At 53.2% G+C, this 27,821-nt stretch overlaps 1 protein-coding gene across 3 annotated transcripts; it reads left to right on the top strand.

Moving 5' to 3' along the window:
- The first annotated feature begins 190 nt into the window (after nucleotides 1-190).
- Nucleotides 191-26,853, top strand: CHAF1A (chromatin assembly factor 1 subunit A). Of its 3 annotated transcripts, none has more exons than XM_027085428.1 (15): nucleotides 191-466; nucleotides 3,173-3,223; nucleotides 4,532-5,382; nucleotides 10,924-10,980; nucleotides 13,185-13,414; nucleotides 13,591-13,651; nucleotides 13,987-14,055; nucleotides 16,714-16,940; nucleotides 17,461-17,629; nucleotides 17,788-17,868; nucleotides 18,258-18,350; nucleotides 19,099-19,351; nucleotides 20,019-20,509; nucleotides 25,702-25,798; nucleotides 26,371-26,853. In XM_027085428.1, exons 1-15 carry the CDS (start codon nucleotides 415-417, stop codon nucleotides 26,469-26,471), a joined length of 2,883 nt encoding a protein of 960 aa, XP_026941229.1. In that variant the 5' UTR covers nucleotides 191-414; the 3' UTR covers nucleotides 26,472-26,853. The 3 variants fall into 3 exon arrangements, with proteins under 3 accessions (XP_026941229.1, XP_026941230.1, XP_026941231.1); XM_027085430.1 differs by lacking the exon at nucleotides 191-466 and adding an exon at nucleotides 507-930; XM_027085429.1 differs by lacking the exon at nucleotides 3,173-3,223.
- Nucleotides 26,854-27,821: the final 968 nt, after the last annotated feature.

Below are 27,821 nucleotides of genomic sequence, written 5' to 3'. Positions count from 1 at the left end.
TGACCCTCCCTCCTCCCGGAGACGTATCCCACGAGCTCAGCCAATCACAGTGTCTGGCCCTCAACTTGACACCACCCACCACCAATCGCAGGGCGCCTGCTCCCTGCCAACGACAGGCGGCCGAGAAGAAGCCCCGCCCACCGCGGGAATATCAATAGGGGAGCCATGGGAGCAATGGAAGCCTCGGCTCTCGCGAGGATGCTCCCGGAGCTCCCCTCTTCCCGAGGAGGACCGTCACGTGACTCGGCCTCACCCAATCCGCGCGTGGGCCGCGGGGGTCGCCGCGGTTCCCGCCAAATACGAGCGCTGCGGCCGCGGCAGTAGCGGCGCGGGCGGGAGGGCGAGTAGCAGCGGCCGCCTGAGCGGAGCCGGCGCCTCCGCTGCCTGAGGGGAGCTCGAGACGCCGCCGGAGCAATGCTGGAGGAGCTGGAGTGCGGGGCGCCGGGCGCCCGCGGAGCGGCCGCAGGTCGGTTCCGGCCCACGCCGAGGGGAAGGGGGGGTCGCGGCGCGCGGCCTGTGCGGACTGAGGCGGCGGTTTGGGGGCGGACGGGCCTGCCGGCCCTGGGCCCGCTCCTCCCCGCCTGGCGTTCGGTCCGTGAAGCCGTTAACAATCCCGAGGAAGGGCCTTGCAGTTCGAAGGGCACCCTCCTTGACGTTATTGTTGCAGCCGCAACCATTTTTTTTCCGGCACTTTTGCGTCAGTTTGTCCTTCCAGAGCGCTTTGCGGTGACGGGTGTGTGTGTAGCCAGGAGGGGAAGCTGAGGCCCAGGGAGGCGAAAGGGACGGGTTTGCAGGTTACCGAGTGCGTTTGTGTCCCCTGGACAAGTTGAACCCTGCAGCGGCCCTGTGGCCGGGTGGGGAAACTGAGGTCCGGGGTCACACGGGCTCGGGGACCAGAACAGCTGCGTCTGCGGGTCAGGGCCAGCCCAGGTAAGCGGCCCGGATGGTAGGGGTCTCGGGTTCTTGATGCTGCCGGATATGCATGGTGAAGACCTGTCTTTCTGCTTCCTGTGTCTTGGGAGGGGGCTTTCTGGCGCCTGGCAGGCCCCCAAAACGTGGGGTCGTGAACCAAGGAAGACCAAACGGCTTGTCTCCCCTGCTTGACTCCCATTTTACCACCAGCACTTGGCACAATGCCTGGTACATAGTAGGTGCCCAATAAAGATGGGTTGGTTGAATGAATTAAGGGTTGGTAGGGACATCAACTACTCTAATTCAGGGTTTTTCAGCCTCAGCATTACTGACATTTGGGGCCATCCTGTACGCTGTGGGGGGTCGAGCAGCATCCCTGACCTCCACCCATTAGATCTCAGTAGCAACCTCTTCTTCCCAGCTGCGACAACCAAAAGTGTATCCGAGGCATTGTCAAGGGGCCCCCTAGCTGAGAACCACTGTGCTAATTGTTTCCAGACTTCGGGATCTCAAAGAGACATAGAATTCATATAAATAAAGTTGGGACTGATTGTCATTTGACCCATTAAGCATGTTTAATTTAAAAGTCTTAAAAGCACCATCTGTTTTGACCATGCACCATAAAAGGGAAGGATGTTTTAATGCCACCTAAAATTAGGAGGGATATAATCTCAGGATAAAGAGCAGTGGTAAGTTTATACAGAAGTATTTGTTAATTTGTATGTGTACCTTTGAACAATCTGAATCCCTGGATGGGATCCCTTTTTATGTAGACCTGAGGTTGTTTCTGGGCCCCAGGTCACCTCTGTTCCACTTGCGTCAAAGCTGGTGACTCAGGGCCATGCCAATAAGTCCTTGTGGTTGTCCTAAAAATAAATTTAAGTGGCTAAAGATTATGTGTCCTTCAGCTGATGGGGGGAAATCCATGTTTTTGGTAACTGAAAACTTGAGAATGATATCTTTAAATGGGTAGAAAGGAAATGTGAGTCTCTGGGTACTTTTCTTATATTCCAAGCTTGGAAGTGGGGAGAGCAGCTTCATCTAAGGGCAGCTGAGTTTTTTAAAAGGCCCTGATCTGCTTTTAAAAAATGCTCAGTTGGGGCTTCCCTGGTGGCGCAGTGGTTGAGAGTCCGCCTGCCGATGCAGGGGACACGCGTTCGTGCTCCGGTCTGGGAAGATCCCACGTGCCGCGGAGCGGCTGGGCCCGTGAGCCATGGCTGCTGAGCCTGCGTGTCCGGAGCCTGTGCTCCACAACGAAAGAGGCCACAACAGTGAGAGGCCTGCGTACCGAAAAAAAAAAAAAAAAAAACTCACTTGTATGTATCTTTTAAAAAAAAAATGTAGATTGGCCAAAATAACTGAACTAGACTTTTCCAAGCCAGATCTAGCGGGTGTCAGCTTCTAAACTTATTCTAGCCATTTGAAGATATTTATCCAAAGATTTGGTTCTATTTATAGTCATTTCTGCATCAGCTTTGATATCGTTATGCTTTTTTTGAGATTTTTTGTGTGCGTGCAGGAAAACATTCTCCCTTATCACTTCTTGACAGCACTTGAGCTCCAGCTTGGCAAGCTTGAAATGCTTTAAGATGTATTACCTTTTATAAACTCTGTTTTTAAAGAAAATAAGCCCTATTCTAATTTTACAGGTATGTTGGTGGGGAGGGGTTGGTTTGGAGGAGGATGATTTGGGCTCATATGAATGGTGAAATCAGTGATACAATGTTTTCTCTCATCTCTACTTTTACTCAGTCTTCTTTTCATTGTTCCTGTTACTGTGTTCATTGGTTTCCCACTATGTGCCAGGCCCTGAGCCCGTGCCACAGGTACAGTGTGGAACACGTTTTCCTGCTGTCATAAAGCTGGCGTTCTGATGGTGGGGGGAGACATAAACACAGAAGTCTGAGTGATAAGTGCTCAAGGAAAAGAAAACGAGCTGTGACGGTGTCCAGGGCAGAATTTCTCAACTCATTAACATTTTGGGGCCAGATAATCCTCTGTCGTGGGGCGCAGTCCTGTGTGTTGCAGGATATTTAGCAGTATCCCTGTCCCCTACCCACTAGATGCTGTTTGTGCCCTCTCTCCAGTCATGACAGCCAGAAATGTCCTTAGACGTCACCAAATGTTCCTGGGGAGGTGGGATTAGGGGCGAAATCAGCCACACTGGACAACCACTTTGTACACAGTAGGTACTACATGTGTGTTTGCTACTTCATTATTTCCAGCACTTAATAACTTATCCTCTGACACTTATTCACAGCCATGGATTGCAAAGACAGACCAGCTTTTCCAGTCAAGAAGTTAATACAAGGTAACTTTCTGGGAATGGGTTAAATATTTGTTCCTGGTTTATATCCTTCATTGTCCTCTCAATTATATTTTCAATTCCCCTTGAGCAGAGGCCATCTCTTGGGGTCCCCAGCAGAAGCCTCCAAGGGGCTGAAGGGGAGAAAACAGTTGCATCTTACAACTGGAAGCTGGGAAACCCGTTTCATTACACTGCTGTTGGCCAGGAGCATATCCAGAGGTTGCCGCCCTTACAGTTGGATTTCTCTACTCCAGCACTATTGACATTTTGTAATGTTTTTATCATGGGGGGCTGTCCTGTATACTGTGGAGAGTTTAGCAGCATTCCTAGCCTCATCTCCCAAGTCGTGACGTTTAATGTCTCCAGACATGGCAGGCACAGCTGCCCCTGGTTGAACAGCGTTTTACAGGAAGTGTCCTCAAATCTTTTCGCGTAAAAAGTGGGGTGGATTTACCCTTAGGCCAGGTTAGTGGCTGGACTGTATAAAAAAGGATGGTTTCTGGTTTTCAAAGCTTGGTTATCTGGTTCCCCTGTAGCAGTTTGCCTTTTCCTGTGTCAATTGATAGCAGGTTTGGTGTTGGTGGGAATCAAAAGAAGGGCAACCGTCTTCTGAGGTTAAAGAATTAGGGGCAAACTGTAGAATCCAAGGGCATGATAATTTTATAAACTGACCAAAACCAGGCTTGTTTGTTGAGTCTACTGTATTAGAAAATAGTTAATAAGATGTTTGGGCATTTGAGTACATGTGGACTTCTTGGGAAGTCACTCACCTGAACTTCCTCACTCTCTTGAGGTGTAACTTCCTCACTCTCTTGAGGTATTGCTGTGTATCTCTTGGGGCCAGCCAGAAGGCTGGCATGCAGTGGGAGGGTACTTGTTTCATTGGCAAGAAGAGCTAACAGCTTGGGATGCTGGGAGCAGAACGAAGTCTTTCCTCAAATGGATCTATCTCTTTCGCTTTTCAGAGCCAGATGCACTTATCTTCAAACGAGATTTCCACCCATAATAAATAACTTTGGAATTTGAGCTGAATCTCAAACAGATCAGAAAGTGTCTTCTTTGAAATTCTTGCAGTGTCCCCGCTATGAAAGCTTGTCAGTTTTTTGTTTGTTTGTTTGTTGCTTTTGCTTTTAATTAGGATGTTGGAAAAGTACATAATGAGAAGATAACCCCTTTTTAAACTTTAGAAATTCCCTCCACCCCCAAGCACAGCAAGGTCGATTACTCATTGAGCATGTGGAATATTAAAGCATTGATTGTCACTCTTCACACTCTCACTCAACAGACGGCCTCCTTCTCTTTTGGTTTCAGCTCGTCTGCCGTTCAAGCGCCTGAATCTTGTCTCAAAGGAGAAGACTGACGACGGGTTGGACGACATGGGGGGCGCTCAGGGTGCTCCTGTGCAGGGTCATGTCCCTGGTTTAGAGACCTCTTTGGACCACTTGGAGGACAGCTGTCACATGGGCTCCGACATAGATTTTAGGCCAAAACTTGTCAACGGGAAGGGCCCCTTAGATAACTTTTTAAGAAGTCAAGTCGAAACCAGTATTGGCCAGACTGTGGTCATAATCGATTTGACGGAGGACTCGAGTGACCCGCCGGACGGCACCATGGGCCACGATAAGCTAAATTCTGCAGCCTCTCCCTCCCAGGAGAATGTAAACGGGGTCACAGACGAAGCTGGAGATGACAGGGGGCTGCCAATGGTCAGTCAGAAGGACGAGCTGGCGTTTCCCGAAGAGGCCCTTTCAGACCTCCCGTGCAAAACGGAGGCGGGGGACGCGGAGAGGAGGGGACTTTCACAGAAGGGCTCGCCCCAAAGCCTTCCTGAGCTGACCGGTGGCCTGAGAACGTGCTCAGAGAAGGACCAGGACGGCTGGAGCGGGGCCAGGGGCATCCTGTTCAAAGGGAAGGTGCCCGTGGTTGTCCTACAGGATATCCTGGCTGCCAGAACCCGAGCCAAGTCTCCTCCTGCCACACCTCCGGGCCAGGCTGTGCCCTCCGAGAGCGAGGCGCTGGAGTCCAGCCCCGAAGAGGACTCTGTCCTGAGCCATTCGTCCCTGAGCTCCTCCTCTCCCACCAGCTCACCCGAGGGGCAGTCTGCACCCGCCAAGCAGCACAGCAGCCCTAGCCCCCTCCCCGCCTCCACACCCGTCCGCAGAGTGAGTATCTCCCCCGAATCAGTGCCGTCGGAATCCAGAGGCTTCTGGGTACGGCCCCTCCCTCTTCACCCAGGGACGCTGTGTCCCTCAGATGGCTCGTGGCCGAGCAAGTGGCGCCAGAGACCAAGTCCTATGACTTTCCGGCATCAAAAGCCATTGGGGTGTTTGGTTGTGTGTACGTTGCGATGTGCTGATGATTCCGTGAGTCGCCGGTGTGTCGGTGCCATCCTGGTAGCGCTGTTCACACCTAATTAACGGTGCTGGTCATCTCAGCCACTTTAGTGACTAACGGGTGTAAGCGGGCGGCTGTGACCCTTGACTCAGCCTTTAGCTTCAGCTCCCTGCGCGCCTGCTGTTCCAACACAAGACTCGTAGGGCCGTTGCTGTCAGTAAGCAGTCAGTAAGCGTTGGTGGAGAGACCCCAAGATGGCAGGAGAATAAAACAGGGGCATTCTTTAGGGTCAGCTCTTGTCACCACGGCCTGCCCATCTTAAAAACCTCACCCAGAATGGTGAGAACAGGAGAGTCCTGGCACCATGTTTAAGGACCTGGATGGGTGACTTTGGAAATGCCTGTTTCTGTTACTGCCTTCCGAGTGGCACAGTGGCCGATGTCTCTTTTCTCACCTGTCCTTGAGGTCCTGTGGGTAAAACTGATAGAATCAGTCAAGAATACCAAAGCATGTTGAACAGTGTTCTTTGGGTTTTTTTGGTTTTGTAGCACTTGTGTTTGTTCACATCAGGCTTTCACATAAGATTGGATCCTGGGGTGGGTTATTCATTTGCTAACTGTACCTGCTTAACCTGACCATAAACCACCAACCTTGATTGCTTTCTAAAATTTGATCTCTAAGGGACTAGTTATTTTTCTAGATGGTTTCATTTCTTGTCTTTTACCTCCTTGAGGAGATTGGAGAATGGGAAAAATGCCTTCCTCTTTAGGTACACAAAATATCAATCGAGAGCGGGGTCGTCTTTTTTCCTTCTAAGTTTCTAAATGTGGCAGACTGACATACTCATTTTTTAAACTTCCGTCTGAGCTTTTACCCAGACTCTCAAAATCCGAGTTTGAGTCCCTTGCCGTCAGCCATCTTGTTCTGTTCTGTCCATCCAGTTGCTCAGAATCCTTCCAGACTGCTGCTTCTGCTTTGCAGAGCTACTTTGTCACATGACTCATGACAGCCAGTGAACCTGGAGAGCAGGACATGTACACATGTTTCCATTCTCCTTAATAGCTTCATTTGTTTTTAAGTTTGTTTTTATGCCCATAGCCAAGCCTGAGGACTGGGGAGCCATGCAATTAGGCCTTGTCACAGAAGAGTTTTACTTCTTGTCCGCTGGCTTGAGTGGCCATGCAACATCTGAGCACATGAAACCAAGTGGGCTGCGTGTAGGAAATCCTGCCTCTGAGACACTCAATCTGGGTCTGAACACAGGCTTGGAGTTTTGAGATGTTCTAGAAGACAGTGTTACCGCACAGCTTTGCAGATAATTCATACTGCAGGTGGCGAAGCCTTCAGGCCCCCACCCCACCCCCGCCACCCAGCCTGTGGCAGGAAATCGCCCCAGTCACCCATAGGATGGGAGTAGAGCCCCGTGACTTTGGGTGACAACACAGGTATGAGAGCAAAATGGAATGATCACCAGGAGGTGCCTGAGGGCCTGGCGGAGACAGCCCACCCCGAGCCTCACACACTCAGCTTTCCAGTTTAGCTCCTCACCTTTCGCGAGTGCTGGATTTCCTGGTTGGTTGGTTGGTTTCATGGTTGGTACCTGACTTTCACACCTTTGCCTGCTTTGGTCCCAAGTTTTTCCTGACCCCTGTGACTGTGGGGAATACTATTATTCTTCCGTTTTCCCTCTCTGTCTCCTCCTCCTCCTCTCCAGACTGTAGGCAGACACTTGTTGAAGGCTTACAGGTTGTTTCCTATTACCATGTCACGTGTGTGGTTTTTATTGGGCTCCGTTAGTTCTGGACTTGGAATCGCAAAATCTCTGCATTTGGAACCCCTAAGCATTTGCTGGTCCTCTATTTTGTGTGTGTGTGTGTGTGTGTATGTCCTGAGAGAGCTTTGTTTCGTTTTTGTTTTTTAATATATTTATTTATTTTTGGCTGCGTTGGGTTTTCGTTGCTGCGCGCGGGCTTTCTCTCGTTGTGGCGAGCGGGCTTCTCATCGCGGTGGCTTCTCTTGTTGGGGAGCACAGGCTCTAGGTGCGCGGGCTTCAGTAGTTGCAGCATGCGGGCTCAGTAGTTATGGCTCGTGGGCTCTGGAGTGCAGGCTCAGTAGTTGTGGCACACGGGCTTAGTTGCTCCGTGGCATGTGGAATCTTCCCAGACCAGGGATCAAACCTGTGTCCTCTGTATTGACAGGCGGATTCTTAGCCATTGTGCCACCAGGGAAGTCCCTGTTTTGTTTTTTAAAGTACTCCCAGGTATCTAGAGTCCGACTTTGAAAAACAATTTAGGAACACCTTTTTGAGATAATCTAGGGTCTCTTGATTAGCCAGAACGTGGCTATTTGTCATCAGAGCTTTTTACCACCTAGGATAGAACCATTTCTCCAGTTTGTTTGCAGTTAGATGTGTAATTCAGCCTACATTATTGATGACTCAAGATTATTGTTCCATAAAGGATTGTGTGGATATGGTGGTGTTATTGGAATCTTGGCTTGCCTCTGTACAGACGCTGGGACTGTTTCCCAGGTAATTTAAATTATACAAGTATTAAATTCTCCATGTTTAAAAAAGATCACTGAAATATTGCAGCCCCCTTTGGCTTTTTTCTGTCCCCCAGGTTGCCACTATCTTCATCTTATATTTCTCTGTGTGGTGTGTATGTGAGAGATCCCTAGGAATAAACAGTATCATTTTTGTTTCTTTACATGGGCCGTATAGTGTAAATATGTTTCTTTTTCATTCCAGGGTGTCTTAGCAATTTTTTTACACTGGGATGGGAAGATCTCTTTTTAACTGCTCTATCATACGCTGATGGTCCCGTGATGGTGTGGATAAACTGCAGTTTGCATAGTCATTCTCCTTGATGGATATTTCTGTTGTCTCTAATGCTTGGCCTTGACAAACAATAATTGTCATGAGCTTCCCTGAGTTGTTAAGTGGAACTGCAGGCTCACAGGAACGGGCGTGTCAGTTTTTGCCTGCTCTCAGTCCCCACATGCCTGGACCAGTTAGGGTCGTGTCTCCCCTCCGCCTGCTGTCCCTCCTCTGCTGTCAGGTTTCTAGCTGCTGCGGGGCCTGTCCACAGCCACCTCTCCTCCCCTCACTGCTGCTTACTTGCTCTGGGCCTAGAAATTAGACCTCCTTATGTATCACATCAGAGTGAGTGGGCCCTAGGATTCTCCCGAATAAAGTGCAGGAATTGTACCTCACAGACGTGGTTATATCTGCCTTGACTCTTTGGGGTAGTTGATGTGTGTGTTTCAACCTCATTGTGGAATCCTGGATCTTGTTTTTTGGTAGCTGAGTTCCAGGTCGGTAAAATGTGTGGCCTATATTTTGAGAGAGTTTTATAAATACTTGGGCCAAAGGTCAAGATTAAAATTATATCTGTTCAGTAAGGTCTATCCGAGTGCCTGGTACAGCAATAGAGATACTAGTTTTAAATAAAATCGTAACTGCTCTGGTTGTTGGATATCGTTAAGCCAGCTCTTGGTAGTCACGTCAACTCTCTCATTCCTGGACTCATAGCAAAGGGGACGATTGTGAAAGTCACTGATTCCGCAGCTGAAATTCAACAAGTATGGGCAAGACCGAACAGATGCGTCTTGCTCCCCAAACACCCTCATATAGCGGTCTGGCAGTCACGTTTGGTGCTACCATCTTTGAACACAAAGGACAACGATATAGACACCGCACCTTACAAGTCATGCTGTTAAATCCTTTCTTGTGGGGCTCAAGTCCCGCAGGCTTGGCAGGCCAAGTGGATGCTGGAGAGACAGATACTTTTTCTTAAGCCCTTGGTAAGACGGCTTTGGCGTTTCTGTGGGCGCCTGCGCGGTGAGGTGGGATTGCGCGCTCTCCCAATCACATGGCTTTCACATGACGGTACGCGGCCCCCTCCTGAGGGAAGGCTTAGTCCAGAAAGGACTCGGTGCGTCCTGAGTAAGAAGGATGTCTTAATCTGTAGTTTTCTTCGGTAGGAAGTCTTAGGGCGAGGCTTTCCCAGATAGAGGAAGCACTGTTTTTACATAGTTTTGTTGGCATGTCAGACAATTTCAAGAGAAGCGGGCTTTCGGCTTTTCACCTCGTCTCATTTTCTGGCTGCCTCCTCAAGTCTAAAATGAGCCCGGGTGGGTATTTCTTTCCAGCCTGAATTCTCCCCATTGGTCTTCCATGCAATGAATGGTCTGTTCGCCAGGATTCCCTGCTCTGGAGGTAGCTTAGGCCAGTAGCCTGGACTCCTTGTGCGTATTCCTACCTGGGACCATTTAGCCAGCACGGTGAGGGAGTCCAGCCGTGCGTCTTGGTCAGTCCTTGTAGCCCATGATCAATTTGAAGCAGGACGATAGAGAATGCTGTGCTCTAGAACACAGGGGTTCTAGACGAGATTGCCACCTCTGGCCGGCTGACTTCTCTTCCTGGGCGTTTACTCTGTGTTCTAAGAAGCAGGGCTGAGCTGGGCAGGGGGTACAAACATGGGAATCCAGCCTGTAAACGTGTCTTACTTGACTCACAGGGTGTTGATTTGTAGACATTACAGCAGACCTTGGAGATAATGCAGATTTGGTTCCACACCCCCACAGTAAAGCGAGTATCACAATAAAGTGAGTCACGTGGATCTGTTGGTTGCCCGGTGCACCTAAAAGTTATGTTTACGCTGTACTGTAGTCTATTTAGTGTGCAGTAGCATTATGTCTGAAAAAAGAACATACCTTAATTAAAAAATACTTCACTGCAAATAACGCTGTTGTCTGAGCCTTCAGCAAGTCGTTATCTTTGCAATAGTAACATCAAAGATCACTGACCACAGATCACCATAACAAGTATAATAATGATGAAAAAGTTTGAAATGTGAGAATTACCTAAATGTGACACAGAGCCACAAAGGGAGCAGATGCTGTTGGGAAGATGGCGTTGTGTTGGTGTGCCTGTACTCACACAGGAAATTTCCACTGTCAGCCTCTCCGGGGAGAAGCAGAAGGGGCAGCAGCAGTGCTGGGCTGCGTGCCTGTAAGACTCCGTCCTCTGTGGCCAGGGCGCCTCCTCTCCAGGTGCCTACAGACCTACCACTCTGTGTCTCCCTGACACCAAGGCCTCTGGCTGTGGCTTCTTATTTCCAGCTTCACCTCCTACGTTTTTTGGTTATCTGCCTCCCAGTCTCCCCTTTTATCCCCACATGCATTGGAGTTTGTGACCCAGCTAAGAAGTTTTGGTTCTGTTTGCTGGAACTGGTACCCGGAAAGGTTTTCACTGTTGTTGTTTTACATTGTTTTCTCCTTGCCCTCCCCAAGGACTGTGCGGTATGTTAAAAGTGTGAAAGTGATTGAAACAACCCATGTTTATAGATCAATGTCTTTCCTTTCAGATAAGTAAGAAATTGGTCAGAGGCTCTGCAGAGAAGAACAAGATGAGACCGCAAAGAGTAAGATATGTCCCCTGAAATAGAAGTTCCCCGGGTGCGCTTTTTGCAGTAAATAGGAAGCAAAGCCCTTTGCCCTTCTCTGGCCCCGTTTTCACTCTCCCCTGCTTGTTCTGTGCATTATTTTGATTCTTGCTTCATTTTGCATAACTGGGCCTTGTGCTTATGGGTTGCATCATTTTTAGGTTTGTTGAATCCTAAGGTTTTGCACGTAGGCTTTTCTAAGCTCTTATTATAATTAGTTCTGAGTGTCGTATAGTTGGGCAGCCCCACTGTAGTTTAAAATTGTCTTAAAAAGAACCCAGTGGCTCTCCCTGCACCCCAGCCTCCTACGCGCGTAGATTGAAGTTCCATCCCTTCCCAGGCGCTGTACCATGGTGGTGTACCACCCATCAGATGGGTGATTACTGTTTAGTGGTTCCCTGCTGAGTCTTCCATTCTGTTATCTGGAGGTCACCATGTTTCACACCCAGCAGTGCAGGGGCCTTCTTCCTTACTGGACGAATTGCAGAGAAGGCCATGGCCTTCTTCCCCGACCAGCTCACGGAAGGGGCGCTGATGACAGTTGGCTATGCGCTCACCAGGCACTTCCTGTGCCGTCTACCTCATGGCTGTGTTTGATTTTAGAGTTTATCTCATTCTTCATTGTAGTTTCAGAGATGGGCACCTGTGGGGCAGGAGTGGGGAGGGCCTGATTCCAGAAGCCTCCTGTCCTCGTAGTTAGCAGGGGGAGAGACTCCTCCTCACCACCCGGCACTCGTGGCTGGTCTTGTTACTCGATCCAGACCAGCCCCTTCTTCAGGTATCCCACGAGTCACGTGCGGAGGGTACCTGGCAAGGACTTTCTCAGATCTCTACCAGCATGCCTCCATGGCTCTTGTGAAGCGAGCAAAGGTTGATCAGGGCAGAGGGTAGGATATTCTCTAGGCACAAGGGCATGATCATAGGCCCATACCAAAAGCTGAGTTGTCGGGCTTCTGCCAAAGGTGAGAAGCCCAATCTTTCGTGGTTCCTGTCCTTGAGAATTACCCTGCGCTATGTTAGAAGGTAATGCCCTTCAGTCTGGGAGATGAAACTTGTTTAATACAAAATCAAAATTATATAATAGCCCAGCGCCCCAGGCCACATACGAATTCTTTGGAGTGAGGAACTGATGTGATTAAAGATGTTCCCGCTTTAAAGAATATCCAAGAAACTAGCTGTTTCCTCCTGCTGGTGATGAAACGGCACTGCCATAGTCATAGAGATCACTCTGGGTCCTTATTAACATCTGACCTTTTCAGATCCCAAGAAATGTTTGTTCGTTTGGTTTTTTGAGAAATGGTTTTAAAGATAAAAAGAATTTTTTCTTTTGAGAAATGGCTGTAAAGATTAAAAAACTTTTTTTTTCTTTTATTTTTTAATGTGTTCTCATCTGTTCCCCACTGTTTTTTTTGTTTTTGTTGTTTTAATATTTAATTAATTAGTTTATTTATTTGGTTGCGCCAGGTCTTAGTTGCAGCAGGCGGGCTCCTTAGCTGTGGCATGTGAACTCTTAGTTGCGGCATGCATGTGGGATCTAATTCCCTGACCAGGGATTGAATCCGGGTCCCCTGCATCGGGAGCGCGGAGTCTTATACACTGCGCCACCAGGGAAGTCTCAGTTCCCCCCGTTTTTAAGACTTGCTCGTCAGGTTCCCCCTCCTTGTCTCATCCCGCTCTCCCATTTCAAGAGAAAGAAAAGAAACCCTGTTGTCTGGAATAGTTTTGGGGGGATGGGAAGGAAAATGTTTTTGTTTTGAAGGTAGGGAGGCAAAACCTGTGGGTGTTTTTGTGTCTTTATTTCACCACAGCTTTCTGAGCAGAAATGCAGTTCAGATCCAACCGCAGGTACCCGGCGTAGGCAGCCTAGAGGTGCTTACTTAGTCTTTTTTAATTAAGTAAAAATTGACCCTCATCCCACGTTTGAAGACGGTGTCTTAAACGCATCTTACTTTGAATTGCCCAGAAGGTCCTGTGGCAGTCGGCTAACCCTCATCGCCTTTCTCATGACAGAAGGAAATGTAGTAGACTGAAAAGCCCCCTCTTTGTAAGGACGCTGACCAGCAGGCTGCTCCCGGGGCTGGTTCCTTTGTGCCTCCCCTCCGCTTGCGCATGGCCGCCCCCGGACGCTGGCACGGCCCTTTGTGGCATCCGTGGGGCTGAGCTGTGGACCGTCTCCCGTGCAGGATAAGGAGCGCCTGGGCAAGCAGCTGAAGCTCCGGGCCGAGAAGGAGGAGAAGGAGAAGCTGAGGGAGGAGGCCAGGCGGGCCAAGGAGGAGGCCAGAAAGAAGAGGGAGGAGGAGAAGGAGCTGAAGGAGAAGGAGCGGCGCGAGAAGCGGGAGAAGGATGAAAAGGAGAAGGCAGAGAAGCAGCGGCGCAAGGAGGAGCGGCGCAAGGAGCGCCAGGAGGCCCTGGAGTGCGTGCCCCACCCCCTCCCCCCCCCCCCCCCCCCCCCCCCCCCCCCCCCCCCCCCCCCCCCCCCCCCCCCCCCTCCCCCCTCCCCTCCCCCTCCCCATGCCTGGCCTTGGGAACGATTGCCGGGCGTGGGCCGGGCCTGTGCTGGTTGGTGAAACTGAGTTTGATGTCTCTTAGGGCTAAGCTGGAGGAGAAGCGGAAAAAGGAAGAGGAGAAACGGTTGAGAGAAGAAGAAAAGGTAGCATGTTCTCCCAGAACTTGCATCTTCCTTTGTGTTTGAGAAGCGGGGTCTTTTGCCTGACTACTGCTGGATATCGGATATCATCCCGGAGGTAGTGGGAAGCGGGGTGGGGGGCCCAGGGACTGACAGGTGCCTGCTGGCTTGACATCCTGGTCCTTCTGCAGCTCTGACCTTTTGAGACTGCCTGGTACCCACTTGTGGGTTTTGAGAGCTAACATCAAAATAATGCTTTCAACCTAAAAATGCTTGGGGTTCAGTTCTAGGGGCTTTTGCATGTTTTAAAACAGTTTCTCTTCATTTCTTCCTCATCCTCCTCTTCTCTTACCTTGCAGCGCATTAAAGCCGAGAAGGCGGAAATCACAAGGTTCTTTCAGAAACCAAAGACTCCACAGGCCCCCAAGGTGAGCAACTGGCTTCCTTTGGCTTTACTTTTGGCCTTTGTCAGGCTGTTCCTTTTGAAAAATAAAAAGACGTCTTCTGACCCACTGGCTCTGCTTTCATCAAGAGGAGCCTCTGCTTGCCCAGGGAGCTTTGATCGCTGGTAGGATCTGGAGGTTCAATATCTTGTCATTCACTGTGTGCTCAAAAAGTGGCACGTTTGCTAAAACTGCCAAGCATTTAGAAGTTGCTTCGTCAACAGTTTTGTGGTGGGAGCCGTGTGGGAAGGTGTAAGGGAGAAAGACCCGGTCCTCACCCTCGGAGATTTTCTGCTCAACATAGGAGACAAGGTTGAGCATAAAACGTGGGATTCAGCACAGGATTCTGCCTCCCCGTCTGCCATCCGGTCACCTTCTAGACCATCCTCTGCCTGTGGAGACCCCAGACCTCCGTCCCCCGCATCCCTCCATGCTCCAGAGGTGTGACCCACCCCCTCTGATACAAGGGTGTCCTTCCAGATCTTTCTCTGGGCGCGTGCATCCCTTCGTATGTATGTGTATTTATGTAGGTAACAAATCATGAATTTATTACGTTACCGCTTTGTTCGCTTAGCCCTATCTTGGATTCTTGCCATGTTGGCCTCTCTTCATTCTTTTTCGCTGCTGCGTAAAGTGTCGTGGTGTGGGTGGCATCATCGTTGATATCCCCCTCCCCTGTTGATCCCCCCCAAGCGGTGCATGAATGTCACCAGCACACCTCTCAGGATGCGGACTTGCCACTATGTCCGGGGGACACAACGTTGACAGAGTTTTATTTGTTATTGTCCAAGTGCCCTCCCAGCAGGAAATGCTGATGGACAGTCTCCCGTCCCCACAGTGCGTCAAAATATGTCCTCTCCGCCTACTTACTGCTAGCACTGGGTGTGACGAATTTTCTTATAACTGCCGACCTGATGGGTGAAAAATACGTATCTTTGTTTCACTTCGTTTTTCCTTGATTCTCAGTGCAGTTGAACATCTTTTCATGTTTGCTTGCCATTTTATTTCTTTTTCTGTGACTTGCCAGTTCCTGTTTCTTGCCCATGTTTCTATAGGATAGGCTTTTTCCCCCATCTCTGGCTCTTTATATAGTCTGGGTTTTCATTCTTGGTGGGGTACACTACACATACTTCCTTCAGTCCATTCCTTCCCCCTTGACTTGTTGATGGTGTCTCGTACAGAAATTTTTCGTTTTAATGTGAACATTTTTATTCTTTTATCGTAATTGGCTTTTGCTTCAAAAGCCTTATGTATCCTGTGGTTATAGACGAGTTTTAATTCTTTCCAGTTTTTTTTTTTTTTTTAGCTTAAGTTTTGTTTTTTCATGTTTATTTAGTTCCTTAGCTTAGCTGGAATTCTTTGTGCCCGTGGATTGGGGCGTGGCCCTAATGTTTCCCCATACGGATACCCGATGTTCCCAGCAGCTGTTAGTGAGGAGAACAGTCTGCTGGTTCTTGGCCTCGGCTGTGTGTTGGACTCACCAGGGAGCTTTAAAAATCACTGGAGCCTGGGGCTTCCCTGGTGGCGCAGTGGTTGAGAGTCCACCTGCCGATGCGGGGGACACGGGTTCGTGCCCCGGTCCGGGAGGATCCCGCGTGCCGCGGAGCGGCTAGGCCCGTGAGCCATGGCCACTGAGCCTGCGTGTCAGGAGCCTGAGCTCTGCGACGGTGAGAGGCCCGCGTACCGCAAAAAAAAAAAAAAAAAAAATCACTGGAGCCTGGATCCCATCCCAGAGAACCTGATGGGCCTGGCTTGGGCATCAGGATTTTAAACAGTTCCTGGGTGACCCTGCCATGCGACCCACAGTGAGGGTGCTGGCCTCAGCTGTTGTTTTCTTGCTGGGGTGAAAGGCTGGCCTTCTTATACCCAACCTCAGAGACGTACATGCTCCTCCTGACCCCCCATGTTGTCCTCACTTGCTGCCACCCTCAGGATCCGCTGACACAGACATTCACGATGCTGAAGGAGCTCTAAGAAGGGAACTCAAACCTACCAGGGTTGGGAATTTCTGGAGGTCCAGTAGTTAACACTCTGTACTCCCAATGCAGGGGACACAGGTTCCATCCCTGGTCAGGGAACTAAGATCCCACATACTGCCCGGCACAGCCAAAAAAAAAAAAAAAACCTACCAGGGTTTACTGAGGAGGATTCTTAGGATACAGACACCCATGTTTCAGGTTCACATCAGGCTTCAGCTCTGTTTCGAGTCATCTTGTAACAGTGTGGCGGGTCACTCTCCTAGGTCTCTGTTTGCTCATCAAGGTCTAATTATCCTTAAAAAAAAAAAATCCAGTGAGATCCGTCCTTTTCAGGAGTACTGATCAGCAAGTTCTGACGATGTACAGGGCCCTGCAGCCACCTCCGTCATCAAGATGTAGAGGATTTCCTTCCCCCGAGACGGCTCCCTCCTTCCACCTCAGCCCTGGCGGCTGCCGACACAGTCTCTGGCCCTGTAGTTTCGCCTTTTCCAGAAACCCACGTAAATGCCATCAAGCAGCGTGTGGCCTGTGTACGCGTCTCCTCTGACCTCCCAACCTGGACGACTCGAAAGCACCGGGCCTCACTTCCGGCGGCTCCTCCTCACCGCTGCTGTGTGCGGGTGTGTCGCAGTAGAGGTGCCATCATGCCCCTTCTCCATTTCAGACCCTGGCCGGTTCCTGTGGGAAGTTTGCCCCTTTTGAAATCAAAGAGCACATGGTCCTCGCCCCTCGCTGTCGGACCGCCTTCGACCAAGACCTCTGTGACCAGTTAGACCAGCTACTCCGGCAGCAGAGCGGCGAATTCTCCTTCCTGAAAGATCTGAAAAGCCGGCGGCCCCTCAGGTCCGGGCCCACCGTGGTTTGTAACCAGAACACAGAGCTTTTTAACAGGTTAGTGCCGGCGGAGACTGCCGTTTGCCCGTTGGTGATGTCAGAGAGCCCTGGGCGGCCCAGGCAGACCCCTGTGTTCTGGTCACTCCTGTGTCCCGTGGCCTTGGCCGGTCCTCTCCCACCTGGGCCTCAGGCCCCAGACTCGGCTGCTCCCCCAGACCTCTCTGTTCCGGCTTCCCCTGAGCCTCCAGAGTCTCCCGGGTGTGGTGGCTTCGCAGAAAGCCCTGCTTTGGAGGGTGGGCTGTGTGTGCCGGCCTCCCGGCAGGGCAGGGACATTCCCCGCTCTTGCCAGCTTACCCATCACACGCCGCCTTGGTGCGCGCTGTGGGGCAGCTGCTGGACAGTCGGGCTCCTCCCCCTCCTCGCGCCACGCCCCTGGAGTAAATGCTAGCCTGTCTCGGGGCAGGTGGTGCCTCCGCTTTGGGGCTGCCCGTCACCGCCTGCTGCCCTGGGGGGAAGGCCGCTGGTGGTGGGTGCGCGAGTCACAGAAGGGCCTCTGAGCGGGGGTCTCTCCCCTCAGCGGCGTGGTGATCTTGGAGAGCAGCAAAGTGGACGGCGTCCCCGAAAGGAGGAGGTTTGGCAGGATGAAGCTGCTGCAGTTTTCCGAGAACCACCGGCCGGCCTACTGGGGGACGTGGAACAGGAAGACGACAGTCATCCACCCGAGGGACCCCTGGGCCCAGGACCGGGTGAGCGTGCGGGCAGCTGCTCCCGACCCTCTGCGCTTCCTTCCCAGTGTGCCCTTGTCACTGGGCTCCGGGAACTCCCTGAGTGTTCTAGCCTTCGTGCTCTGCCTTCCCCTTCCACCCTGAGGACGACAGTGACCACCGCGTGTTTGCCCCCTCAGAGCCTCCTTGACTACGAGGTGGACAGCGACGAGGAGTGGGAGGAGGACGAGCCGGGGGAGTCCCTCTCCCACAGCGAAGGGGTGAGCACGGCCGGGCTGCTTACGGCTTCTGGGCCGGGCTCCCTCACACACAGCATCCGGGTTTACGGCTGTTCTGGGAAAACCTTACTGGGTGGCAGTAACCTGCCTAGTGGTGGATGGGCCCACCTGCTCGCTGCCTCACCGAGGGGCCCACCACTCCCGCTGCTTTACGTCTGGGCCGTGCTTATCTGTGTCCTGCCTGACCCCCACCCCCGCTGGAGCACGATGGCGGGGCTGGGTAATGGGATTTTGGCTGATCCTCAGGGTGTGCACAGCAATGAGACTGGAAGCAGTAGGAGGCTTTTTCTTTCTTAGATGTTCACAGGTTAAAATTTTACGTGAAACATGTGTTGTTTCCACACATGAACGTACTTTTTTCTCTTCTTGAGGATGACGACGATGAGGTGGGAGAGGATGAGGATGAGGACGATGGTTTCTTCGTGCCCCATGGGTACCTGTCTGAGGATGAAGGAGTAACTGAGGTGAGGGGTGAACGGGGAGGGGATGGGTCCGGAGCTTGGTGGTCCGACCTGGGGGTGGTGACATAGGTCTCAGCCCACCCCCACGGCCGATTCCACGTAGACCTCGCTCCCCACAGCCTCAGAGGCTCAGCACTGCCGCTCCCCCCCCGCCCCCAGCTTTCTCAGTTCTGCCAGATGGTGGGACTGTTGAGGGAGCCGTTTCTAGGACTCACGAAGGCCTGCCAGGTCGTGGTGTTTGGGTAGTGGGGAAGCTGACAGGGCTGATGCCACTGTGGGAGTGACTTGTCTCAGAGCCAGACTTGCAGGGCCTGTGTTCTTCGTACGTTCCCAGCCAACGAGGCAGACAGGTCTCGTTGGGCCCGCAGTGTATCTGCCTTAGACAGTGGCACCAGTCTGGGGTGGGAGAGGGCCGGGCATGGTGATTTCAGCTTCAGGATCACATGTTAATCAGAAAACCCACAGTGGCGTTAAGACGCTTACTGGCGAGGTAATAAAAAATACCTGTGACTACCCAGGGATGGCCAGAGGGGGCAGATGCACCTAAGGTACCAAATGGGGGAAAGTGCCAGTTATCATTCAATCCGAAAATACTCTGCCCGTTTCATCACCCATCGGGGGTTGGAAGCTGGGTGGGCGCCGTTCCTCACCGGCCCGCCCCTGCATGTGCCCTCACTGCCCCAGAGGCTGGGACCACGGGTGCCGGGGAGGGGGACCCTGAGCAAGCGTCTGCTCCTCTCTAACCTGCAAGGAGTGTGCCGACCCGGAGAACCACAAGGTTCGCCAGAAACTGAAGGCCAAGGAGTGGGATGAGTTTCTGGCCAAGGGGAAGAGGTTCCGCATCCTCCAGCCCGTGAAGATCGGCTGTGTCTGGGCGGCCGACAGGGATAGTGGAGCTGACCTGAAGGTGCTGCAGCAGTTCACGGCCTGCCTGCTGGAGACCGCGCCCCCCGAGGAGGAGCAGACGCCCAAGGCCTCCAAGAAAGAGAAGAAGGACCAGCAGAGTGAGTGCCGGGGACAGGTGGGGACGGAGGGCTCGGGCTCCCACCTCCTCCAGGCCCAGGGAGTTCCAGGCCCGGGGCAGGCAGGAGACTTCCTAGGCACGTGGCGTGGTAATTCAGAAGTTCTTCAAAAAAATAGCCAAAGCCAATGCTTGTTGAGCACGTGTGTCCTTTCTGTGACACTCACGGGAGCAGCACAGGGCAGCCACTTCAGTCGGCCCGTTTGCCCAACCAGCACACACATCCCTAGCTCTTCAAAGCCAGGGAGGGCCCGCCACTCAGAAGCAGAACGTGAGGACTGTTAACTAAGGAAACAGGCGCATGAAGTGAAACATGACAGTTTATCGCAACGAGTCCTGCCTCCTGGGGCTTGGGCCTCTCAGAATCTCTTCTGGAGCAAGTTCACGTGTCTTAAGTCCACCCATAAAAAGCCACCCGCACTAAACCTATCGTGGTCGGTCATTTCGTGATGTCAGTAAGCATTTTGCTGCTCACCTTAAACTTACACGGTGCTGTGTGTTGATTATATCTCAATAAAACCGGAAGGGAAAAAACGGCCACCCGAAGCTGACCATGCTTCTCGGCCTCGGTGACAGGTTGGGGAACCCGGGTGCCACGTTTATCCCATCCCGCCCCGAGTCTCATCCTCACGTCCCCCTCTCCCTGCCAGTTTTGGCCCAGCTGCTCCCGCTGCTGCACGGGAACGTGAATGGCAGCAAGGTGATCATCCGGGAGTTCCAGGAGTGCTGCCGCCGAGGACTGCTCAGCAAGGACGCCGGCAGCCCTGAGCTCAGCGCCGCCAGCCCCCCGAGCCCTGGCCATTCCCGCCCACAGACCCCCACCGCCGGCGAGGACACCGCCGTCCCCTCCAAGGCCAGGCTCAAGCGGATTATTTCTGAGAACTCAGTGTATGAGAAGAGACCCGACTACAGGATGTGCTGGTACGTCCACCCAGAGGTGCTGAAGAGCTTTGCCCAGGAGCACCTGCCCGTGCCCTGCCAGTGGAGTTACGTCACCACAGTGCCCTCGGCCACCAGGGAGGACAGTGGCAGCGTCCCCGCCGCAGGGCCCAGCCAGGGGACGCCTGTCTCGCTCAAGAGGAAGTCGGTGGGCAGCATGTGCATCACGCAGTTCATGAAGAAGCGCCGGCATGATGGGCAGGTGAGACCCCGCAGCGGCTTTGTTACCTTTAACAATCTTTCTTTTTAGAGCAGTTTTCGATTTACAGCAAAATTGAGGTGACAAAACTGACCAAAATTGAGGGGAAGGCACAGAGATTTCCCGTGCGCCCCCTGCCCCCGCCACGCACAGCCTCCCCCAGTATCAGTGTCCCCAGCCAGAGCTGTGCAGCAGTTGCAACTGATGAACCTACGTGGACACGTCACTGTCACCCAGACTTTGTGGTTTACTAGTGTTCACTCTTGGTGCTGTGCATCCTGTGGGTTTGGACAGATGTATGAGGACTTGTATCCAGCATTACAGTGCCATGCAGAAGAGCGTCACTGCCCTAAAAACCCCCATGATCCGCCTATTCATCCCTCCCTCCCTCCAACCCCTGGCAGCCACTCATCCGTTTAGTGTTTCCATGGGCTTCTTTCACTTAGTCGTGTGCCTTTAAACTTCTTCCCTGTGTTGTCATGGCTTGAGAACTCATTTCTTTTTAGTGCTGAATAACGTTCCACGTCGTGGCTTTTATTTAGTTTTTGCACTCATTTAACACAGTTATTAAGCACTTGCTCTGCACTAGGTACCCTGCTAGGCCTTGTAGACAGTGGTGAGCAAAACACCATCTAATGGGAGACAGAGATGGGCGTCGGTGGAGCGGACAGCCAGCCACGTGATTGCAGCCTGACAGCACGTGGAGGAGGAAGCACGTGGCCCCGTGGGGACACGTGTTGCGAGAGGCCTGCCCTCGCCTGGTGGTGGGCGGGCTTCCTGAGAGACGCTGGTCCCCAGAGTGAAGTCTCCAGTGCTGCCTGGACGCCCAGAGGCTGGGGCCCGAGCCTCGGCCTGGGTCCACGTTTGATTGTTCTTTCTCTTACTGGAATGTGGGCGTGAATGAGTCTCATCTTGTAGCTACTCTTACTGGAAACCTTGTGGTGTGAGCACTGGGTCCTCACTTTTTTCTTTTCTAAAGATAGATTTTATTCCTTATATTTTATTTACTTTTGGCTGCGTTGGGTCTTCGTTGCTGCACGCAGGCTTTCTCTAGTTGCAGCGAGCGGGGGCTACTCTTCGTTGCGGTGCGCAGGCTTCTTAGTGTGGTGGCTCCTCTTGTTGCGGAGCACAGGCTCTAGGCGTGCGGGCTTCAGTAGTTATGGCACGCGGCCTCAGTAGTTGTGGCACACGGGCTCTAGAGCACAAGCTCAGTAGTTGTGGCTCACGGGCTTAGTTGCTCCGCAGCATGTGGGATCTTCCCGGACCAGGACTCAAACCTGTGTCCCCTGCATTGGCAGGTGGATTCCTAACCACTGTGCCATCAGGTAAGCCTCTAATTTTTAAAAAATCTTATTTACTTTTGGCTGTGTTTTGGGTCTTTCTTGCTGCACATGGGCTTTCTCTAGTCGTGGTGAGCGGGGGGCTGCTCTTTGTTGCGGCACGAGGGCTTCTCATTGCGGTGGCTTCTCTTGTTACGGAGCACAGGCATGCACGCTGCAGTAGTTGTGGCGCGCAGGCTCAGTAGTTGTGGTTCGCGGGCTCTAGAGTGCAGGCTTAGTAGTTGTGGCGCACAGGCTTAGTTGCTCCGCGGCATGTGGGATCTTCCCGGACCAGGGCTCGAACCCGTGTCCCCTGCATTGGCAGGCAGATTCTTAAGCACTGCACCACCAGGGAAACCCACTGGGTCCTCACTTGAAGCAGGCGTCTCACAGACCTAGAGATGTGGGGAGACTTGATTTTACGAGGAGGAGCTGGGTCTTCCACTCACAGCCCGGGCTCTCCTCGGGGGCGCTGCCACTCCAGGAGCTGCTGCTGAAGGCTGGGTGGTGACGGAGACAGAGGAGAGCCGGTGTGCGCCCCCCCCCCGCAACCCTCCCGCCCCCTGCTCCTCTGCTGTTAGTGTGTGGCCATCGGGGTGAGGAAGCCCGGGGCAGGGCCGGGGGGCAACGGCTCCTGGAGTGATGTTTAGCCTTCTCCCTGCAGCCCACAGACCAATGAGGTCTCGGGTGCGACGTAAACCTGCTTCCTAAACTGTCACAGCAAGAGGGACCGTCAGAACCGTCCGGTGTGGTCATTGCCGGCTGTTCCTGCCACTCCTCAGCCCCTGTCCCTGTGAGGCCTGTGGACACAGCTTGGTACTGGGGGAGCCCACCTGGTGAGGAGTTGGAGGCCCCAGCCCCACAAACACTTCCCTCCCTGGGCCTTGACCCAAAACAGTCCGTTATGTGTTCAAGCTGTGTTCAAGCCGCAGAGCCTTTTCACGGTCGATGTCGTTAGCCAGACAATCTTGGCAGGACCGCGAGTGCGGCTGCTCTGGCTAAAACTGGCCAGAGAGCCCGTCTGAAAGGGGCTGGGTCTGGAAGACCTCCTTAGTGTCCTTATCCAAGCAGTGTTCGTGGGCTCCTGCCCCCATCAGCCCTCCCTTAGATTCTCGCAAGAGACACAGCTGTCTTCCTGAGCCCCCCTCTGCTCTTCCTCTCCTGGTGTGGCCGTCCCCACACGTGTTCATTGCCTGTGTTTCTCTACGTGGAAAACGACTGTTTAGCCCTTATTACTCCTCACGCCAGGCACTTGACGTGGATTCTTACGTTTCATTGGTGCTTCGTTGTTTACTGAGCTACCAGGAACGAGAAGATGCTCCCACATAAACTGGGTGCCCCTCCTCAGGTGAGAGGGGTTGATTCATGAGAGTCAGTGACGCCTTTCATCACGAGACACACGTGAACAGCAGTCAGTGCGGCTTCTCCCCATTCACAGGCCTTGAAGAGGCTCTGCGGTGTGGCGGGGACACACGGAAGGCTACACAGCCGGTGGTTCTGGGTGTGCTGGCCCCAGCGGTTCTGATTCAGTGGGTGTGGGGTAGGTGCTAAAGTCTGCAGTTTAAAAGCCCCTTCTCAGGGAATCCCGTGGGAAGGCCCCAGGACCACAGCGTGGGCCAGCACAATGGGTGCATCTCAGGAAGGGAAGCTCAGAGCGCCGGCTCTGCACGGTGGTGGGCAGTCATCCCAGCTGCTCCTCTGAGTGCTCAAGGTGGGACACCCTGCTTGTGACAGCACTTGGTCCCCTGGGACTGTGCAGGCCTCAGGTATAAAGCCCCCTGCGTCACCTTAAACTCATGGGAGTTTGTCTCCAGCAACAGGAAGTCCGGAGCTTTTGAACATTGTCATCCAGGGCCAAGCACCTCCTGTCGCACTCCCTCCTGCTTTAGTTTGTGGCCTTGTCTTCATGGTGGCAGAACGGCTGCTGCACCTCTAGCCAGCAAGACGAGGATGGCCAGGCCCACCCTGGGGAGGATTCCCGTTTGGCTGGAGGGGAGGCAGACTTCCACCTTATCTTTCTGGCTGGAATGCTCTGGCATAGCCACCCCAGCTGCAAGAGAGGCTGGTTCAGTGAGACCTTGACCGACAAAATGCTGGTTGATTTGGAAGGGCGGGTGGGAGGATGGCTCTGGGTGTGCGTTGAGCAGGGCCTGTGCTGCACGGCGCCAGCATAAAGTGGGAGCCACGGGTGGAAGTTTCTGAGGTCGGGATTGGAGGAGGCCTGGGAGCATGCGGAATGCTTCCCCTTGCGTTTTGGTAAAGCCACTAACTGATCCTTCCACACGCTTGGGGGTAATTGTTGCTAAACTGTAAATGCATATGAATAGTTTAGCTTGGGTTGGGCTTTTTCAATTTGTGGGAATTCTAAACTCTTTTCATTTAGAGTTCAAAGTAGCCATGCTACCTTACGGGTTTACAAGGTACCATGATCTAGTGAATCGAGCAGGCTGAGGTCAGGTGCCAGTTCTGCCACCAAGTGTGTGTGTGGCCCCACGGCAGCTCAACCCTTCGGCCTTGGTCTTATTTTTACATGGGCAGGGGCTGCATTTGCCCTTTCCAGTCTCCATGCTTTGTGGTTCAGTGTCTTCCTACTCCGGAGGCTCACTTTCCGGCGCTCCACCCTCCCCTGCAGTAGTGACAGCAGCGTGGCGAGCTGTCCCATGGCCCTCAGCGCAGCAGGACTTGGGGCGCCGTCCTGAACCCTCACTTCAGAGGCTTGAAACCTGTCGCGTGCCTGCAGGGCAGTGGGCGGTGGTTCCTCCGAGAAGTCCTCATTTGTCTGCCCTTGGCTTCCTGTCTGGAGGGCCCAGGGGCTGGGGAGAGCTCCAAGAGACACATCTGTCCCGTCGCTCACCCGACCCAAACCAGTGCCTCCAGGGCAGCGCGGGGGAGAGCTGCGCTGTCTGTTCGTCTTGGCCAGTCAGCTCTCTTGAAACAGGTAGCTGGAAACTGCCCACAGCATCCCCAGTGGTGCCCCTGCCTGCCTGGGGCCTTTCCTGCCTCGGTGGCTCCCAGCCCGAGGAGCCCAGCGTGGAGCTTCGACACTAGCATTGAGGGGGCTGCGAGCTTGAGCCCCGTCTGCCGGCCAGGCTGGGGTACCGTGGGCAAGGCGGACAGCCCCGGTGTGCTGTCGTCCCTTTTCCAGGCAAACGGAGACTTATGTAGCAGAGGAACTCCAGGAGTGTTTTGAGAAATAGCCTCCCCGCGGAAGTAGCCCCAACTCCACCGCCTCTGCTGGCTCTTTGTTCATGTACAGAGTGTGAGCCGTGTGTGGATGGGTGATGTATAAAGTTGGTCCTGTTACTTTCCACAGTCTGTCTCTCTGTTCCCTCTGGTGGAAGCCAATGAAAACAGCCTGGGAATCTCACTGTAAATCCCACCCTCCGTAGAGCCTTCCCACCCCTCCCAACCCCTGTCCAAGGGTGCAGATGGTGTCCTCGGAGCCTCAATCAGAGGGAGAGTTACCAAGCATCAGGCAGAGGGGATGAAGCTGTTGGGCAGAGAAGAAACACTGACCAACTAATTTCTCAGCCACTTAGTCCAAATCATAATTCAGAGAAAGTGTGTGCTTATCCATCTCTCTTTCAAACCAAACCGGAAACCCAGAGTTCTAATTCAAAAACAATAAACAAATTATTTTTGTAATCAGGTAAATAACGATGGGGGTAGTTTTCAGAAATATGAACATAATTAGTTCATTTGAGAGAACTCCCCCAAAGTTTCCTTGGATCATAACCCATCAAACAGACTCCTCAAACTTTGTTGCCAAGATGGGCAGAGGAGGTCAGGAGTAGGGAAGTGGGTGGCGGGAGGGCTCACACCGTCCCTGTCTGCTGCTGCTGCCGCTGCTGACGGCCATGCACCTTGTCTGTTCAGGTTGGAGCTGGGGACCTGGACGGCTTCCAGGCGGACACAGAGGAGGAGGAGGAGGAGGAAGGCGACTGTGTGATCATGGACATCTCGGATGTTGGGGGTGAGAAGGGTCCCAAATCCTCCTCTTTTCCTTCAGGCTGGCAGGAAAGGGAAGAATGGTTACGGTCACTCTCCCGCTTGCCTCTTGTGACTAACGGGGACTGAGTGAGGAGGCCCTGGAAGGTGCTGGGTGGGCCGGTCTGATGGTGGTGCAGGCAGTAGGCTCCAGCCCAGGCCCTGGGCCGCCTGCCCTGGTCTGAAAGCTGCAATTAGCAAACCAGAGACCTGAAGGTTGGTGGTGATGAGCCGTGTCAGGGAGGGAGGGTCCGGGGTAGGGCGCCGGCACTGGTGAGGGGCAGCCTCTGAACCAAGCTTCCCAGGGGCAGTGAGCCCCAGGCCGGCCATCCTCGGCAGCATGAGCTCCAGCAAGCCACTGGGCCTTGCTGCCCACTTTCCTCATCTTTGCCACGGGCTTCCCCTGCTCAGGAGGGTCAAGGGTAAAGCCGCTGGAAAGTGCCACGGAAGCACACGGGCTCGAGGTGGACGCGGCCGAAGCTCTAGTGAGGAGCGGGCAGCCTGCCCGGCCCCACAGCGGACACGGCGGCTGAAGCTCCTCCCTCTCTTGCTTTGCAGACATCCAGGCCCCGTGTGGAACAACTCCTGGAGCTGGGGGGTCTGTGGGAATGAACACCAGTGAGAGCCTCGTGGCCTCCAGCTCACTCGGCCCCTCCTGAGCGCCCCGACTGGCCCGTGTATGTACGTAGAATGGTTAGGGTATTTTCAATGCCACTCAGATACTTGAAAGTCCCGATTCCTGTGTAAAGAGCACTTTGTCCTGCTTTGCAGACCTCCCTGGAAGTTTGGAAAGTTTTATATAGGATGCTTGATTAGATCTTTTTGATATTTGTAAAAATTTCCCCCCCAAAGCTGCATATTATTCTGTCCCTTAATAAAGCATTATTGTGATGTGATGACCTGCACGGGGAAAGCCTGGTTGTGCTCTCCAGACCCCTGGCAGGCACTGTGATGAGATGCTTGTAAATGAATTGAAGCCCCTTGGGTGCGGCGTGGCATCCGGACCTGACATGGATGTGTATAAACTATCGTCTAGACTGACCTAGCATGTCTGTTGTCTTTTCAAACACGTCACTTCTGTGAGTGGTGCGTCCATTGCCCTGGGCCCGAGCCCGGCGCTCTGTGCCGTCGGGTGTCCACTCCCCACCCCACTGCCCCGTCCCTGCCACACGTAGACATGTGGCATGTCTATAAAGCTTTACGCTTTGCAAAAGCGCTGTCCCACCTGTTTGTTGTGAAATCCTCAACCTCCCCACTGACCTAGTTCAAGGTGAGGGCTTCTAGGCAGGTGGTTTACGCCGGTTAATCCCTCCTGCCCCTCGGGTAGGCGAGCAGAGGTATTCCCAACCTCCAGGAGCTGAATCCTGGCTTCCAGAACCGACCTCTGGGTCAGGCCACCCCTCAGGAGTGTTGAAGCTGAGCAGCGTGGAGCCAGCCACGGCGCCTGCTGAGCCCTGGCCTCCGAGGCCCTGGAGCAGCCCTCGGACGGGGCTGTGATAGGCCCTGCAGTGGCGTTCGAGCATGCTCTGAGGGCCTGGGGCAGCTGAGATTTTGGCAGAATTCACAGATTCCATCGGAACCGGGCTCCTGTCTGCCGGCCCTTAACATCATGCTGTCTTTGTTGCCGCTGTTCCCGAGAGAGAAGAGTCGGCTGGCATCTCATTGTGAAGAATGGTTCAGTGTTGACTGTGGATGCACCCGAGACAGGGCGACACGACCCCAGCCACGGGGAGCTCGCCGTGTGGTGGCCAGGTCCCTGCCGGGCCTGCCTCTCCTGGCAGCACCCCAATCCTCCCGGAGGGGTCCCATTCCTCTCCAGCTCTGCACGGGTGGGGCTGACAAGCGCCCCAGTTGTGGGGTGAGGACCCTGGCCCCATCCAGGACGAGATGCTGCATGTGGGGTGCAGCTGAGTGCCGGCACAGGGAGAGGACGCAGGTGTGACTCCACCTGTGATGTGACTACCTGCAGTGGTCACGTCGCCTTAAACCGTTTTAGTTGCCACCTGACA

The sequence above is a fragment of the Aethalodelphis obliquidens genome, unplaced genomic scaffold (genome assembly GCF_003676395.1).
Source record: "Aethalodelphis obliquidens isolate GAN/ISIS:26980383/991018 unplaced genomic scaffold, ASM367639v1 scaffold53, whole genome shotgun sequence".
Lineage (NCBI taxonomy): Eukaryota > Metazoa > Chordata > Mammalia > Artiodactyla > Delphinidae > Aethalodelphis > Aethalodelphis obliquidens.
The sequence above is the reverse complement of the archived record's forward strand: the minus strand, read 5'-3'. Positions and strand labels throughout refer to the sequence as shown.

Excerpts from the sequence above, each read along its gene's own strand:
- CHAF1A (XM_027085428.1), top strand. The coding sequence starts at position 415 with ATGCTGGAGGAGCTGGAGTGCGGGGCGCCGGGCGCCCGCGGAGCGGCC. Across the intron at positions 14,056-16,713 it reads AGACTCCACAGGCCCCCAAG|ACCCTGGCCGGTTCCTGTGG; the intron begins GTGAGCAACTGG and ends TCTCCATTTCAG. Across the intron at positions 17,630-17,787 it reads ACCCCTGGGCCCAGGACCGG|AGCCTCCTTGACTACGAGGT; the intron begins GTGAGCGTGCGG and ends TTGCCCCCTCAG.